The following is a 19,407-nucleotide window of genomic DNA, read 5'->3' on the forward strand; positions in this document are numbered from 1 at the left end:
ACAGTAGGGTGGCGCAAAAAAACCGACTGTTTTTTTTTTTCAATTCTCGTGTGACAAAATGTTAGTTTTTGATGTTTTAAGAGCCAACTCCAAAGGAGAGCTAAAAAAAAAAATTTTAAGAGGTCGCTCCAAATTTTTTAACACGTCAAAAATCGTCAAAAAATTAAATTAAAAAAATTATATTTTCAGTATTTTGTTTGATTTTTAATTCATGTCGTGGTGTATTGTTATAGATTCTTTCTTACTAAATTAAAGAAAAAAAATTGATGAAATTTTAATATGAATATTAAAAGTTCGCTCGAAAAGATCTAAAGAAATGTACCAAAAAGTAGAACAAAAATTATGAGCGACCTTTCAAAATTCAAATTTTGAACTGAAACTTTCGGAAACTTACTTTTTTTTTTGTCTATAAAATTATATCGTAACGAGAAAAAAAATTGGAAAAAAAAAATTGATTTTCGACGATTTCTGACGTTTTAAAAAATGTGGAGCGACCTCTTAAAATTTTTTTTCTGAACTGTCCTTTGGAGTGGGCTCTTGAAACATCAAAAACTAAAATTTTACGCGAATTAAATTATTTTATAATCTACAGCTTTTCAATTACACCGAAAAACGTATAAAATATCCAGTAATTTCCGAACGATATTTGCCAATAAATGTAGGCGGGAATTACTAACACGTGTTGCAACACGATAAGGATGTATTGAAACAGATGTGAGAAAAATGAGACAAGCGATAAGGAAACAATGCAATTGTAAAAGTATCAAAACGGTGCACACATGAGGTGCAATATACATATATATATACATAATGACAACTGAGTGTTTCTTAGTATTTGTTTTTTCACAAATTTAACTAGGGTTTCTCACGGATATTTGTGAGACAGTAAAAATGCTGCTTGCAGCGGAACGAGAAGAGAAAGAGAAGAAACGGTCAGATTTTTGCGCATAAAGAAGATTTCCTGTACCTAACTATAATCGTTATTTCCTGAGGCGCAGCAGACTACAACCGTGAGATAAATGAATGACGTCCTATTTGTTATAGACTGGTAGTGGTTGAAAAAAAAAAAAGAAAAAAAAAACATCCGAGAAACTTTCACAAGGAAATGAATTTCCTCTGCATGCGTAACAACGAACTGCGAGTAAAATTTTCCATTGCCATTATTACTATAGGTTTGCAGGGTCTTTTTTTCGCGGTTTTTCCCCTTCGTCTGCGAAAGCGAAGACTCATGCACGACAATAAATATAATGATGATAATAATAATAATAATAATGATGATGATGATGGTGATGATGAATATTATCATTATTATGATTATGATTATCATGTTGATGATAATGATGACGTAATAGAAATGATGGTGACGATGGTGATGATGATGGTGATGATGATGATGATGATGACGATGACGGTGGTATTGATGTTTATTAATATGATCGAGATTATTATTATGATATTGATTATGACAATGACGTAGTGATGATGGTAATGATGATGATGATGATGATGATGATGATGATGACGACTGTGGTGGTGGTGGCAATGATGATTATTATGATTATGGTGATGATAGTGATAATGGCGATAATGGCAATAGTTATGGTTATCGTGAGAATGATAATGATGATGATGATGATGATGATAATCATGACGAATAAAAGGGTTCTCGTCGACACGTGTTATCGCAGGTAGCACAGATACCAGTGCGTATCTATGTATATATACATATGTATGTATGTATGTATGTACGTATGCATGTATATTATAGCCAGTTTGTCGGTACATAGCAAGGCCGGAGAATCAATTGCGTCGCATCACGATGCATGATCGCGACACGTGCCTCTCTTCTTCTCCTCAAATTGTACATACATAAGTACCTACCTACACCTAATGCATAGCTCTTACACATATCGTTCTTATCTGGCATGAGCATGTATGTACATATACCTAATCCTAGTACATAGACTCCGTATACCTATGTATGGTACTTCGTCTTGTAAAGTCTAGTCGATGTGCGACTGTTTCCGTTGGGAACTGTTATCGCAAAACTATTATTGCGTAACACACCGTATATCTATACTTTTTCATACTGACATGGTATAAGCTTCTCTCCTATATCTATGATATTTTCCTTCTCCTTCTTTTCATATGCAAATTTCAACTTGTACTTTTTTTCTTTTTTTCATTTCATTTATATTTTATTATTGTAAGTCTAATTCTTCACGAATAAACTGTAAAGAATCCCTGTAATTACGTATACAATGATTAACGTCGCGTTTGATAATTACTTTTAGTGACTTTCAAGCGTAAAGCTAATCAAAATACTCATCAATTTTGAGAATGTTTATACTTGGAATACAATTCCATCTGGGTACTTATTTTTTTAGAAAAATTTGTGTGTCAAGAATTAATAGAAATATATAAAACAAATCAGTATTTATATAGGCGATAAAAAATCTGACTGTAAAAAGTGCCCAGAATTGCGTAAATTCTGTTTGTAGAGTTATGATAAGAAGCGTTTCTCGCATTCTTTCATCAGACTCGACTCGGAAACGGAATGTGATAACAAGTTGAAACGAGTCTAGAGATCCAGTTTAATCTTCAAGGGACATTTAAGCTTAGCTCGAAATTCCTAGGAAGTTCTATTCTCGAGGTACAGTCTGTGAAAATATCGTCATGTTTTTACAAAATTTAACTTTTTCATGATTTTAACCCTTTCGGAATGGTTGACCATTCCAGTGGACATACGTTTCAAAAAATCATAACAAGAGTTTCACTCATCATATTTTTTAATTATAAGGCATCTGTTTTTTCACCAATTACAATACTCATTTGAAAAAAAAATAGTAGTCAAAAAATGATGCGTGAAATATGCAATTTTTATTCTAATTTCTAATTTTATAGGCTATTTGAAGTTAATTTTTAAATTATAAATAAATATTCATGATTCTAGAATTGTGTAAAATGTCACGAAAAAGAAATATAAACTCGGAAACCGGTAATCAAAAGTTTTAAACTTGAAAAACATAACGAGTTCACTGTAACGAACATAACATTTGATACTCGTTTAGGAAAATTTCGAAAAAATGAGATATTTTATGTGAATTCAATTCAGTATGAAAGGGTTGAACTTAATTTAACAAACAAAATATAGAATAGCCGTAAACTTTGAATTCCAAATGTATAATTATTTGAGATACTTAAACAGCTGTGAGAATTGTTTTGTGAGTAATTAATTAAACAAATTTGTAAATTTTCAGATGGCAGAAAGTGATGCTCCTTACGATCGATCTCTGTTACACGATTTAAATTTTTCGTAACTTTGCATTCACTAATAATATTCCTAAACATTGCTTCCTTTTTTCACCTATAAATATGCATCCCCCCCTTTATTTACAACACGCGCATGCAACAATTGAAGGTACAGGAAAATATTGCGTCGGTAATGTATTCCCTTGAAATAGAAATTGAATGTGTAAAATAGAACGAAGGGGGTTGAATTCAAAAGAACGAATAGAATAGAATGGAAGAAAACGAAGAAAGGAACGATCAGCAAAAGCTCCTGACTTCAACCCCGTCACCATGACTGTCTCGATCCAAATGCATTATTCCCGAGCGCTTTTCTTCCCCCAGGGAATAACAATTCGACCCGCAAGTTGGAATTGACGAAAAATGCCACCAAGGTCTAAAATTTTTATAAAGATTCATAGTATATGTAGAGTAGGGTCGCGCAAAAAAACCGACTATTTTTTTTTTTTTCCATTCTCGTGAGACAAAATATTAGTTTTTGATGTTTTAAGAGCCCACTCCAAAGGACAGTTCAGAAAAAAAATTTTAAGAGGTCGCCCTATACCGCTCACGCGATCAGAGTTAAACTTGGGCAATTAATGCCTTATTTTGGCAAAAAGTGGAGCGTCTTTTTACTTTTTCAAAATTTGGAAAAAAAATTACAGATTGGTTACCACCCACAGAAATTGGCCGAATTTTCACAGTTGCACTGAATGGATCGAACTATCCGGTATGATGCCACTCGGCGGTGATGAAACACACATTTTGAGCCCAGTCCCATGAGATTTGATGGTGAAATGACGAAATGGCAGCTGATCTGGTTTTCGATTATGAAAAGCACCGAAATCTCATTTTGGCGACATTTGTTACCGACTTTTCACGCATGCCGGTAATTTTTTATCGACATTACACGCATACATTACCGGTATGTGCGTAATGTTGGTAACAAATGTCGCTAAAATGAGATTTCGGTGATCTTCGTAATCGAAAACCAGATCAGCTGCCATTTCGTCATTTTGCCATCAAATCTCATGGGACTGGGCTCAAAATGTGTGTTTCATCACCGCCGAGTTACATTATACCGGATAGTTCGATCCATTCAGTGCAACTGTGAAAATTTGACTAATTTCTGTGAGTGGTAACCAATTTGTAAATTTTTTTTCAAAATTTTGAAAAAGTAAAAAGACGCTCCACTTTTTGGAAATAAGGCATTAACTGCCCAAGTTTAACTCTGATCGCGTGAGCAGTATAGGAGTTTTGCATCCCCGCGTTTTCGAGGTGTACAACGCGTCTTTATAAGCACCTTAACCTGTCGACAAACTTGTCTCTCGAATGAATAAAATGTAAGAAAGAGGAAAGAGAAAAATTTTCGTAAAATCATTCTACTACTGCGAATAACAACAATAATTTATCATGCGGCAGTGAAATCTATAATATCGACATTTTTGAAGAAGGATGTGAGAGAGGATCATCCGAAACAGGATGTCCAAAAATGATCACATTCTATATAGAAATAAACACCATATAAGTACACCATGTACAATAGTTGCAACTAAACAACAAATCAGCGAACTATAGCAACAATAAAAAAAGTTTTATTAATTGTACTCCGTTTGTATTATTTTTGTTGTTGTTAGCGACTCAATTCATTGTTGGCCAGGATCTCCTGTACCTCATCCTTGCCTGTCTTCTACCAAAGTAGCCCGAATCTCCGAGTATTTCGCCTCGGGCAAAGATACGGAAACTATTTAGCATAATAAAGCCTTCCTTAGTTTCTACAGGGACTGCGGCAGCAAACTTACGAGAGACATTCCCCTCGGGCAAGCTCTCTTCGTGTTTATGAGGCGTTCCCTGCCAATTCCACTAGCAACTGACCCCGCTGGCTCGGTTCGATTCGCAATTTTATTTCACTTCCTTAGACTGCTTTCGTAATATTTTTCTCGTTGAATGTTGAATTTTTGTATATTTTTACTAGTTTTTGCATACAACAAATAAGGTATAGAGATTGAAAAACACAACTACCACATGAGAGAAGGATTCCATCCAATTAACATCGAATTTTCGAAGGATAAAAAAAAAAAAACATTAATTCGTAGAATTTCCAAATTTAAAAAGTCTGTGAAAAAATGTAAAGAGTCAAAATACAAAACGGTACACGGATCACGTAAGATCACGTAAATCGAAACACAGAATCGTTACAAAATTTAGATACTTCGTTATTTTGACTTTCTCTATTTTTCATCGTTTATATATTAAATAAACTGCGAATTACATATTTTCACTTTACTATCGCACGATCATTCCACCACTTTGTTACTCCAGCTAAATGAAAAAAAAAAAAACGAAAACTATAAAAGCGTTTATCAAATTGGTAAGGAATGCCTCATGTATATATATACAATTATATATACGTTGATATAAATTATATATATATACATATACGTGTGTGTAGTTATATGCATGGGTATCTAGTACCCGTCGACTCGTAGGATTTATTTTCGTTAGTCATCCCAGCCTCTCTTCACCCTCTCCCTTTTTCATATTTTATTTTTCTTTCATTTTCCCGTTTCAACCTTCTCTATTTCTCCTCTGCAAGCGAGATAAGAACGCGAGGTTTATGCTCTTGAAAACGCTCCACCGAAATACAGAGGAAGACATAACTCATCGTCAGTGTAGATATTCACAGATATTAACAAACTGCGTGCAGGTTAATTTTCTAAACTACAAATATAGGACAATTGTTTAAAAATTCCACATTATTATCAAAATAAAAGATAAAATTTCTCTTCATAACAATATAGATATCGTTTGTGAATAAAGAAAGAATAATTATCATTTGATTCAAGTTTAATTTTCACAATTTTTATCCAAAAAGACGAATAAGCAAAGCAAGTTTTTTTTTTCCCAAAACAATTGTTTTAAAAATTACATAAACAATAATTATTTACAAAGATTTGAATACATCGAGAGATAAAAAAAAAAAAAAAAAAAAAGAAGAAAATTTCGAAACAGCTAAAAATACAATATCAAAAAACTTCAATTGATTTTATCTCCTCATTCATTTCTTCAATTTTATTTCTTTATTTTTTAATACTTTGCTACTTCGCTTCGCTCTCTTCTACTTCACTTCACCACCGCGTTGTTTCGGAGCTTGAACAGTCTTGAAAGCAAGGCATGCGGTGGGTTTCAAAGTTCCTTCGTCTTTTCCTCGCAGCCTAAGCAAGTAGGCACACATCCACAAGGAAGCACCGCACGTATTGTACAGCCTCATACCGCAGTCAGAGCTAGTATTGATTTTAGAAACTTCCTTCTACTTCGGGTTTTGCATTATAGGAGCGCATAATTCTCCACGCTTCCCTTCTTCCCTTCACCCTCTTCTCCCACTCTCTCTCTCTCTCTCTCTTTTTCTCTTTCACTGCAGTGTTTTTCGTTCCAACTTTTCTCGCCCTCCGGTATAACGTAGTATGAAAAATTTTACTCCTTGGTGTCCCATGCGAGGCAAATTTTTTAAACTTATCCGTCGAACATTGTATGTACACGTTTTACACACACACACACACACACACACACACACAAATTCAGGATATTGTGGTTTCAGGCAGTTGAATCGCAAAAAACCGGAAACCGACATTTCTGCTTATCGCATATATACATATACATATAGGATACTAGTTATTACAATCTTCGCGCGTAGCTTTTCTACGCACAATTTTAAACTAAACATCACGTATATATGTATACATTATAATTCTGCCTGAACGAAACGATTTTTCAAAGAAGATAAATCCACTTTTATACGCAATAAAAGTAATCGCAATGAAATCTGTTTTTTTTTTTTTTTTCTTTCTTTCTTTCTTCTTCTTCTAAATTTCTTTTTTCTTACACTTTTTTTTTTTTACGGAAAACAATTGACGGGTGGAATTTTCTTCGCAATATATCAGCTTTTATATTGCGAATATTTTGTTGAAAGAAGATTTCACCAAAAAATCTGGTTTGTGTCTGGAAATTTTTCACTCCCGCGAATGAATTTCTACGTTTTGTTGAATACTGAAACGAAATTTAACATTTTAATGGAACTTGAGGCAAACTCAGTGTCAACGTTTACTGAAATTTGTGGTTCGTTATTTGTTTAAAGTCAAGTGTAGTCGTGCGTAATACTTTCCGGCAATATTGTTTCATACAAAATTCACTGTAATTTATCTAAATAAAATTATATCAAATTGCATTTCTATAGGTTTGTATCAAGCAAACCTGCAAATAACGTGTGAAAAAAACGTCAGAAATTGCGTGTCAATAATTTCTTGCAAGCGCTGCATCGGGTAATTGGAAACCGATGAAAGCGAGATAAAATCAATCGAAATTGCTGTTCAAATCGCAGTTGAAATCGCATCTCCGACTCGATTTCCGGGGAAATAAATTATGATCAGGTCTCTACAATCTCACAGGGACACTTAATTTTTATAACGTTGGTATCGTTGAATATTTAAGTCTTCCTGATTCAATCAAAAAAATTAAATCAACTGTTGGGTAAGAAGAAGAGAAAGTTTTGCTGAATTTGTGATAAATAGTTAACCGAACAAGATAAGCCATCGTGAAGCTGAATCGATCGAATCGATTAGATTTTTTACTCGCATTTCAAAGGGATTGAAAATTTTGAGGAAATGAAAAACAAAAAAATTTTCAAATAACCAAATAAACTCGAAAAAAATAATCATTGATAATATCTAATTGAATAATCGTTCACTTAAGGAAACATAGTAAAGATAAAAAGTATAAATATATCCATAGACATTGAAAATTGATTAATTTCCTTTAGAACCGAAAGTTCAATATAAACAGAACCTGGCAATTTTTCATGCAAACAATTTGCTAGTAAAATCCTGCGAATCACAGAGTTTTTTAATTTCGCCGTTTTAAGAAACTATTTTTCGTATTCTCGATTCTCGAAAACATCAACAAGATTCGTTAAAATCAAGAAAATTGAACCACCAATGATGAGAAACGAAAAAAAGTACATAAATCAGATTATCTTTTACCTCTCCGAAATTTCCTTACCAACTTTAACCTCGTTCGATAACCTGTAACTAATACCTTATAAATAATTCCGCGAGACCGATGGGCAAAGGAAACTAACCAAACCAGCGAAAGGAGGGAGAAACGACCGAAACGATGCATGGGCCGTTCGTTGCCCATGGAAACAGAAAACACACAGACGACGACACGAGGTCTTTGTTGTGCCGCACGCCGTCTCCTAGGTTCCGAACTACACAGCAGCAGCAGCAGCAGCAGCAGCAGCAACAGCAGCAGACGCTCGCCCACTTCCTGGTTTCGACCAGCCACAGCGGCGCCATAGAGTCAAATCGATATGTCATCGGCCTGGAATTCGTTTCCGAGACAACGCCGCACACCCGAAGTCCTCGTCGACGCGGATTCCGATTGCACCTGACACCTTACGCCTTATACGACATACCGTCCTGAGAATTCCTCAGTGGCTTCGACGTCGGTTGCGAGCCAATCGGACTAGTCCACTTGGCAGCAGCGATGCGGTGATGAATAATTTCCACGACCGATCGGTTACGTTGGCAACACCGAGTCAGACTGCAGCGCCACCGCCGGCCGTCCGCGAAACAGATTTAACATTTTTAAACGTGACATAACCTATGATTTCTGAGAATCTAACCTAAAAGTAACAAATTCGACATTGTCGTAAATATCAGACAAAGAATTACGTCTGGTAAACGAAGGTAAAAGAAAAAAAAAAAAAAAAACGTTAGATAGAACTTTTCTTCGACAGACTTAAGGGTCAAATCCAAATTAACGTAATATAATAAGAACGTGTCTGGTTGTTTATCGTGATGTACCAAAATGATATATAAATTTCCAACAACGGTATCGTGAAGTTACCGACATCTTGATGTAAAGAGAGCTTCTCGAAAAAAAAAAATTCCAAATACACAGGCAGTTACATTACAGCCTGTCAAAGTTGGATATATAATAGATGAATCCAGGCGATAAAGAAGCTGCAGTGACAAGCAAGAGGGGAACTTTTTTATACGCCTTGTATTAATAATATCTCGGCAACTCTCTGCCGCACAGGTACGTAATAGAAAAAGGAAAAAAGGATACGATGGGAGGAGCAGTCGTGATGTAGATACGTATGTATGTATGTATGTATGTATGTAACGTAGCGTGTAGTCGCTTGGGGAACCGGTGGGATTCCTATAAAAGTTTTCATAAACCTGCTGAAGCCTTAAAACATCCGATCAAACGTGTGTGACATGCTTAACTTTTTTTTTCATTACACATACCTGTATGAGAAATTGTTAAGAAAAATATTATTCTACAATCAACTTGAAAAAATTATTTCTGTAAAATAAAATGCAACACCGTGAATTCAACCTCTTTTTATCACCATAAGTGATTACCATTATTTCAACATCCGCCGTGAAATAGATACGAAAAAATTCGGGTGCAGGTACAAAACTGATTATTATATCTAATATCATATGGATAATATATATATATATATATATATATATATATATATATATATAGATTGAAAAGTTAATTAGTAGGGGGAGGGGTTTATAATTTGCGGGGTAATATCTTCGCGCGGAGATTCCCGCAGCCATATGCATGTGGCTAATGGGTAAAGGTATAACGTATAACGGCTAGAAAAGAGCTCCAACTGGGTCCCGAGGGTCCTAAAGACCCGGGGCCCTTTCCCTCTGTGGGGTATTAAATCCAGCACCAGCTGTCGCATCGTCAGCTGACGCAGTATAGTCGCCATCTTGTTTCCCGTCGCCGAGATTTCGTGACGACAGGGATTCAAACTTAGTGCTTCTAGTCTTCTACTAACTACTACTACTTCTTCTTCCTCTTCCTCTTTTCTGCAACTTGCCAGACAGCCTCTGTTCCTCTTGTGTAAAAGCGTTGCTGCACAAGAAGAAGAAGAAGAAGAAGAAGAAGAAGATGGAGGACGATGAATCTATAGGTTAGGTATATAGTACGTGGGAATCAGCCGCGAAAAGAAGAGAGAGAGAGAGAGAGAGAAAGATGGGGAACCCTGAACTATTATCCACTCAAGATTTACTACATCCCAGGTATAAAAGCACGGTCTCAACTTTTGTGTTTTTGGTTTCTGGCTGCTCTACATGAAAAGAAATTCTATGTCGTTGCTGAATAATAAGAGATCACATTTCGGTTTTCCATTTTGTCTTCGTATACGTATATATACTGTATAATAATCTAAAAATTGGAATATTGAGTAAAAATCATTTGTTCCGGAAAAAAGTGCACTAAATATACAGTAAAGAGTGAATTTTAATTTATTTATTTATTTATTTATTCTTTAGACTAAAGTATTCGTCAGCATGAATCGATTTACTCATAATTTCTCTTTAGTCAATTGGTTTAGTTTTGTCGCAATTTTTACTTCGCTCGTCAAGAAAAAATTTTTTACCCGGATATTCGAACAGGATAAAAGACCCGAATGTCATCATCGTGTTTAGAAATAATAAAAATAATATTAAGCATATATATATCGGCATCACAACGAAAACCGTGAAAGTTGAATTGTTGTTTATCGACCGAGCAATAATTGTTACACACGGATGCAATGACGAGAATTCTCAAGAAAGGATCTACTGAAATATACCCAGAGGTAACGGCACACATACACACATTCATACATTCCGCAATTTCTCGAACACACAATTCTACTAAGGCGCAACAGCCGCGAAAAAATATTTGTATACTTCTACGTATTGAATAAACACACTCGTTGCGTGTAATATCAATTATAAAATATCAAACTACCGCTAATGTAGTGTCAAGGTAAATTTCTTGTTTTTGCTTTTTTTCTCTTCTCTCTACCAAATTTCACCGCTGATTATTATTATTATCATTTTGTTAGAAAATTAAGAAACGAAGAAGATGAAATCGATAATTTAAAAGGAAACATTTACAACAACAATTCATTTTTTTCAATTTTTTTTTTTTTTCACTGGTCAAAATTTAATTGCAATCCAGAATAATTCATTGTTAAATTTTAACCTAAATTCGTCTTTATTCTTACAACAATCCTCACACGATAAGGTACATTGAAAAATTGATAACAATTTTATATTCCGTTACATATAAGTTAAGAATTTGCCACCATGCCTTCTAAATTTTTATCCGGTTTCTAAATCGTGCATAATTTTTAAAAATATTCCACGTTAAACCGGTGAAATATATGTACAGTTGAAAACGAGTACATCAAGGAAGAAGAGAGATAAGAGAGCCGGTCTGGCGATTATGCGACGAGAAATTCACATGTGGTGTATTCATGTCTATTCAAATACGTAAATGATGAAGTAAAAAAAAAAAAGAAAAGCTAGAACCATGGTTCGTTTTTCGCATCGAATTATAAAGGCGTGAGTTTTAGTTTTCGTCAGAAATAATAACATTCGGGTTGTTTTATTTCCAAGTTCTTAAATACTTTTCTGTTTTAGATGATCCAAGATAAAATTAAACGATCTAATAATTAATTATAAACAAATATATTCGCAACTCAATAATCTTGAGATTGAAATTTGCCTTTTTTTTTCTATCCTCTTTCGCGTGTAAGATTGAAGTTATGATTTTGAAATGTTCGCGATATAATCAGAGCTTTGCGATCAGTTACATAAAACCATAAATAAATAGTGAATTCGTGATCTTAAATTGTACAATTCCCCGTAACATTATGAAAGTGATTAAAAATCCAACTTCTAATAATTTACTTTTAATCGCGATTCTGACCAACCCCAATTCTGTAATTATTAATTTAAAAGGTGTCATCTCGACACGCCGTCTAAAACATATTCATTCGATTCGCTTGATTGTCGAACACGCGTAACACACGGGTGAACGAGACAAGGGAAGGGAGGAATCGGACGGGAATGGAATTGGAACGACACGTGCTCATGCACCGCTGTGAGCCCTTCGTTGGAAACAAAAGACACGCGTTTTCGGAGCGAGCCTGAATCACACGGTACATAAGTAACGGTTTTTGGTAAGGTTGGAACGCCACGGAGTCACGAAGGAATGCTTCGGTGGTATTATTCAAACGGATTAATACTCGGTAATTACTCCTAGCAAACTTCTCGAAGGAGATAAAAACTTGCCAAAGACCCTGATTGTGAGACGATGACTTAAAAAAAAAAAAATAATACATTATACTAAAAGTTAGGCGAGTCATTAAACTCAGTATCTTTTCTATACTCTATGCTTGTAATTTACAAACACATAGTAAGGGAGATAAATTCCCTATAGATACGAATAAACGTTGTAAGGTATGTCTTCTTTGTCATAGGTATTGAAAATTACCTGATATATTGGATGTAACCGTGCCTGGCATCTTCGAAGAGAAACCCAGGGTTCCGCATAACGATATTTTCAAATACCATTAAAACACACTTGAGGATTGGTACACGTGTATTCCACCACTAACACACTCGTTGTTCACTCGTTGTACTGCTAGGCTTGCGCGTACACATAAATCCCCATATACATGTGTGAAATGTACGTGTATATTGTATCGAAACTTGTTTGAGGCACACTTTCCGTGATAAAAACTTGACACTGGATAAAGAAGAAGCGGTTATGAGAATTTAGTCAGAGTTATATTTTAAGTACGTACTACACGCCGATGATGTTTTTCCACTCAACACTCACGGCGCGAAATTCAAAATTCGTAATTCAAATGTAAATTCAAACCTCGATATAATCGATCAAGATCGCTTCAAGCGTGATATTTTCGCGATCATCATTTTCACCCATCGAAGTTAAAGAGATAACGTATATAACAAAAATGGTAAGAAAAATTCCAAGGCCAAGTGGACCGTAATTCCGTAATTCAAATGACCCAATAGTTCTTAGAAACGTTCGAATCAGCCGAAATATTAAAACTCATCGTTGAATCAGTCTAACCCTATAACGAGAACATATATCTTTCTCATCTCCTCGTCGTTTTATAACACGTGCACGTAATAAATTCACCGTCGATTTACTGTAAGCGAGAAAAGAGCTCTCATTCAAGTAAAACAAGAGTAAACGCAAGAAACACAGTATTAGTAAGCCACGCAGCGTCGAACCCACCCGCACCTATTAACTCGAAATTTTCACTTCGCGAGGCTGAGATTCTCCGAGTTTCGATTAAACTGCTGCGCTGCGCACGGGCGGCGTGGTTTCGGATCGTTTAGCCGTAACGCAACGTCACCGTCAGGTTCAAAAGCTGCGAGAGCTTAGCGCGCGCGCAGCAGCGGACGCGAAGCGACTGAGGATCGCGACGGCGAATGCCAGCGACCAACACGAGACGACCCCCCCCCCCCCCCCCCCCCCAACCGACCACAACCCGCCTTGCCCGCCGCCGGCAGCCGAGCCCCCTCGCCCTTGCCAGTGAGGGCAACCCCCATCGAATAGTGCGCGGGTCGAATCGAATTGAATCGAATCGAGAAATGAAATTCGACTCGAAAATGAAAATTGAATATTCCGGCATTCGGATTATTCGAATAGTTAGAATACTGGGGTATTCGTTTTGAATAGTAGTGAAACGGAATGGATTAGGGAATTTCGAACGAAAAATCGAAATCGAATAATTCGAATACTGGGGAATTCGTTTTGTATAGTGGTACGATAGTAGTTGAATCGGATCAAATAATTGTGGGAATCGAATAATTGAAATTTTTCGAATAAATTGAATGATTTGAGTACTGGTTTATTCGTTTTGAATAGTAGTCGAACCGAATCTAATAGAGAAATTCGACTCGAAAATCAAAATTGAATAATCCGTTATTTAAATAATTCGAATATTTCGGATACTATAGAGTATTCGTTTTGAATAGTAGTTGAATAGTAGTCGAATCGTATCGAATATGAGATTCTGGCAGTCGAATAATCAGAATTTTCCTGGAATATTCGTTTCGAACAGTGGTTAAAGAGGTAAAATTTTTTCAACATTTCGAACAAATCGAATACTGAAGTATTCGATTCAGAGGACAAATGTTGAAAAACTCAAATTTTTTCAACGATTTGAATAGTCTGAATAAACTGGAATATCCGAATAGGTCGAATTTTTTAACAATTGGAATAGTTTCAAGGAATTAAGATAGTTCGAATACTGAAATATTTGATTCGAATAATAATAGTCGAATCAAATTGAATTTCACTTACACTTTCCGTTTTCTTTTGATACACACAAAGTTATTTTCTCACAACTTGGTATTGACAATGTACAGTAATGTTCATTAATGGATTCCCCACTGGCTGATAATATTTTCTGGGTCTCAAAATTGAAACAAGCTTTCTTTCTATATAAATTTTATGTCACTATGATGAATGTATCGTTCGTTCCTCCTCCCACTTGCATCGCTAATCATTAGCAAACAAAATTTACTGAGAAAGAAAAATCGTTCCAGTTTCGATTCGGAAAAAAATAATGAGCCACTGTTGTGAGAACGTATTAATGAACATTACTGTACATATAACTTGAACCTTTTTTTATAGCACAATAGACATTTTTATTATAATTTTTGTCTAGAATGTATGCTTTTTAAGAGTCGTATAAAATTTTACTGTTAAAATCAAATGAATTATAAATTTATAGAGAATTCTTTGAGAATATCTTCCTTTATACAACTTGTCAATTTGTTACAAACATTTCTCTACAGATAACTTTTACAGAATTATGCAAAATCTTTTACAGGCAAAACTTTTACCATAACTTTGCGATTGTTAGAAAATATTACATGAATGTAAAAACGATATGTGAAAATTAAATTGGCATTATATATTTGTAATTTAAATGTCGAAATGTTTCAAATGTGAAATAATTTATAAGAATTAAATATATGATTTAAAAAAAAATCTGTGAACAAAAATTTGCAACAAGTAAATCTAAATAAAATTGCAACCCATCGACAACTTGCTTTATTTACTACTACACATAGAATACGGAAATAATTTTAGTTCAAACCAAAGATGTAAAAAAGTAAGTTTCGAATATCAGTTGGTAAAAAATAGATAAAAAACCCATCGAACCCGTTACGAATGAGAAATTTACAAGATAATGATACCCGCTAACACTTCTCGCTTGCTAATGGATTCCATGTATTACATCAGAATATCGAAGCTTAAGTTCGTTGAGTTTAGACTGTACGGCGAAAGAGAACAAAAAGTAATAGAAGAAATAAACCAAGAAGAACAGCAAATCGATCCATAGAGCCGAGCGATGATGGGATTTGGCTGACGTAAGTCTCCGACATCAACTTCAACCGGAATGTAACTTGATTCCTGCGCATCATGACGGTGAAAAAACGTCTCATCTCTTCTAACTGCGTCAATTTTTTCGCGTATCAATAAAAGAAAAAGACTCGTTATAAAAAACTTTTTCCATCCTTGTCTATTTTTCAACTGCTACTCAACATTGTCAAAGAAACAAAAATGGCTACTCACGAGTTATAACTCACACGTAATAACGTACCAGTAGAGTTTACAGATTTACGCACACGGTAGGCTGCGTTTTGGACATGAAACGACTTTAACAGGAACAGGTGCAATGCTCTGGAAACCTGTTTTACGTAACGATTACGGACCAAGTTTCTCTCTCTCCCTTCCTCTCACTCTCTCAGTCTCTCTATCTCTCTCGCTCTCTTTCTGTCTCCCGATACCTACATGTACCAGCTTCGAATCACACAAAGAACGCCTCGGATGACCGAAAAGCATGCACCGAAATACCCGCGAGAAATAAATCACCTACTCAGGCAGAGCGAACGGGCGTTCATGTTTTCGTGGGGAGAGAGAGAAAAAAAAAAGGGGAAAGAAAATTAAAAAAATATTTCACTGTATTTATTTATTACACTCACCCGGACTCTGATTTCAAATTCCAACCGAACGATAGCAAACGGGGTTTCAAAACGCTCGAGGCCACTGGGTCAACCCATTAACAATAGTTTAAACGTTGAAAAAAATTGACTGCATTCTGGTTTTTTTTTTTTTTTTTTTTTTTTTTTTTTTTTTTTTTTTTTTTTTTTTTTTTTTTTCCTTTAATCACTGTTTTAAAAACAAATATTGTTTTAATTTTTTCACATCATTTGAGGAATCAGATTATTGTATGAAATCCTTATCAGTTTTCAGTTTTCACCGTTTCTTTCACGCGAGAAAACAATAATTTTCATAAAATTTACCAAATCGTATCCCGTTAAATTTTTTATTTTTCAATTACACGTAATTTTTGGTTTTTTTTTTTTTTTTTTTTTTTGTTTCAAGTATCAGCGATGCGACTAAACGAATATTACATCCTAAAGAAGCAGGTAAATATGTAATCAACTGGTAGATATTATACAAGAAAAAAGAAAAAAGGTTTCGTCATATTCGCAGAATATTTCGGACATAATTCTACTCTTACAATATTCGAAATTTATCGTGAATAAAAAATCGTGTATAAAAAAGGAATGAAGAAAATTTATAGAAATTTCGAAACCTTGAACGAAGATGTGATTTTACTTTAAGGAAGGTTAGTTTTCACAACATCCGACAAAACATCGTGTGAAGGTGCCGGTGTGTGAATAACTTGGCTAATAATCATCCGAGGATGAGACGATGATGTAGTTAATGTACAACCAGCGATACAGGCATTACTGCAGCGAATGTCGAATATCTGATGTAACCGGCTGACCTACACCCGCACAAAGGCAAGCCTTGAAATATTTTCCGCTACTTTTACGTGTGCGAACGAATCAGCCAACTGCTTGCGAGGAGCGGAACGCCGTTAAATCAGTATGAAAAAAGGAGAGAGAAAAGAAACATGGAATATTGGCGAAAAAATGTTTATACAACGCGTGTACCTACGTTTTACGCGTTTTTTATATTCCCGTTTTCCGTACGCAAAGTACTCGTTTCTACAACGGTCGAGTCAGTCTGCAATTGCGCATGCGCGGAGTTAAGAAAAGGTCACTTTTCAATACATGTGAATAATACTGAAAAGACCATTTCTAAACCTTAGGAGTTAAAAGCAGTATTTTCCGTACTGCGCGCATGCGCTGTAGCGAACTAATCTGACATTACGAGACTCTAACCTCAATTTTGGGCGCTTCGTAAAAAAAACTCGTGACGTACTCTTTTTACATTAAGAATCGTGTGCAAAAAGTATCATTTTTCAATATTCGTTTTCGGCTGACCTAAGACTCGTATTGCAAGCTTACACTCGGCCGAAAAAATCGAGTTTACCTTCTTGTTACAGAATACTCTATGTCCTTTAGACATTCTATCCGACAGGCTGGAAAATGTGCAAAACTGAGAAATAAAAAATAGTCAAAGATAAAAGAATTCGATTTATGAGAAAAACTGTGGCAAATTCGCAAATTTCATTAACCCTAATTGGTCACTTAGAGTGAATGTCAACCCAGAAATTTTTCAAACTCCTTGTAAGGTCCCGATGTTTCAAAATATGTAAACAATAAAATTTGGCTAAAAAAAAACTGAAAGAGCTTTGTCTGCGATCTTTATACAATACCTGAATCATTTTTTTTTTAGATTTTTAGAACTCATTTTTGAAACATGATATCAGTTTTTTTAATGAAATTAAACTTTTGTGCGATTCTACTGAAGTCTGACCAATTAGGGTTAGCATTCCTTTAATATTTTGCCAACTTTTCATTAATTGACTTCACTTTTTTTTTTTCTTTTTTTTTTTGCAGAGTATTTTTTCGCGACCTCTTGAATATATTAGCACGAAAACAAAGGAATTGTATTTTCGTGTCAACGATACCCACTTATCGTTGATAATTTTACATTTTTATCGCGAATAATTAATCAAACGAGGGGCTCGTTTCTCCCCGCGTCGTTTCTCGACGGCTTTAGGAACGGACGTTAACCCCGATCAGACGGTGTGTAACACGCAGACGCGTGCAGCGCCTGCGTCACACTCTGTAGTCGCATTATACAACACGTTCATCCACGTCTATCTGACGCAATGAACCTGGGACGTATTTTGAACATGAATAAAAAGTTTGATCGTTATTCCTAATTTGCCAAGACAAATTAGATTTTTGATTTGCAGATTTTTTTTCACATCGAGTAAAGACTAATGCAGGTGTTGATTAACGGTGAAAAGAAAAATTTGCGAATCGGGTATGCAACAAAAGTGCAAAAAATGTTAAAGAATGCTTCAATAATTACCGTCTGCTTCAGTATCGACGTTGAGAAATAATTAACATTTGCATGTCGGTCAAGTTTTTATCATGAATAGGAGGAATTATGAACCAAGGTTTCACGATATTCCATTTATATTATAAATATTGTTGAGATATAATAAATATCCTTGACGTATCTGCAGGATCTAGACGGAATTCCACGTTTTAATGATTACACCAACACACTGAACATGTGGTTTATCGAGAGACGTTTAGTTTTGTATAGATGTGTGGTAAAATGAAAAAACAAGGTTCATAGAGAAAGAAAAAATTCACTGGATCGAATGAATCCCAAATTTGGGGATATTTCTCATCGTTGCATATCCAGCTTGATCCGGAAAATTTAAACTACGTTCTGCTGGAGAAATTTTCAGGTGTCTATATGGGTAAATAAAACTTGGGGAAGTTTTTATGGAGAATTTGTAAATTCAAATTGAGAAATTGTCAACAATTTTGTAAATTCATCACCCTTGATCGAACTATATATGATAATTCATGAATTTATTATACTTTGCAATCAACGCTCCCCAATTTGTAGGTTATAAACTTTTTTTCAGCCTACAGTTACCTGTGCATTAATTCGTTTGCTCGATTCTCTCAATTCAATTAAAACCCATCGTTATCGAGTAGTTCCAGTACAGATACTTTCCTGAAACTGTGAAAATGTATGCAAATAATATGAATAATAATTATGAAAATTTTTAAAACGTCTAAATAAAGTTTTCTAGATTTTTAAGTAATGTGAAAGAAATCAAGTTTTCTTCTCAAAAGTGTTTACTACATCAACCAGAATTTGGCAGACTCATAAGTTTTGAGTAATTATTTATAAAAATTGATATTCAGAAAACGACTGTTCGCTAAAAGAGCCAGTGTTCATACGACGAAGGGTTAATAGTTATTTGGA

At 34.9% G+C, this 19,407-nt stretch overlaps 1 protein-coding gene across 5 annotated transcripts in view; it reads right to left on the reverse strand.

Annotated features, from left to right (window-relative positions):
- Positions 1–19,407, reverse strand: part of LOC124410142 (protein phosphatase Slingshot homolog 2) — a 166,176-nt gene that overhangs the window by 73,397 nt on the left and 73,372 nt on the right. The window contains exon 1 of one of the 5 annotated variants that reach the window (XM_046888294.1): positions 12,640–12,968. The exons of the other annotated variants lie outside the window; for them this stretch is intronic. Within the exon in view, the coding sequence (XP_046744250.1) occupies positions 12,640–12,719 (80 nt within the window). The 5' untranslated portion in view covers positions 12,720–12,968. Of the gene's footprint in view, positions 1–12,639; positions 12,969–19,407 lie in introns of those variants that run through there. 5 annotated transcript variants of the gene reach the window in all.

The sequence above is a fragment of the Diprion similis genome, chromosome 9 (assembly GCF_021155765.1).
Source record: "Diprion similis isolate iyDipSimi1 chromosome 9, iyDipSimi1.1, whole genome shotgun sequence".
NCBI classification, from domain to species: domain Eukaryota; kingdom Metazoa; phylum Arthropoda; class Insecta; order Hymenoptera; family Diprionidae; genus Diprion; species Diprion similis.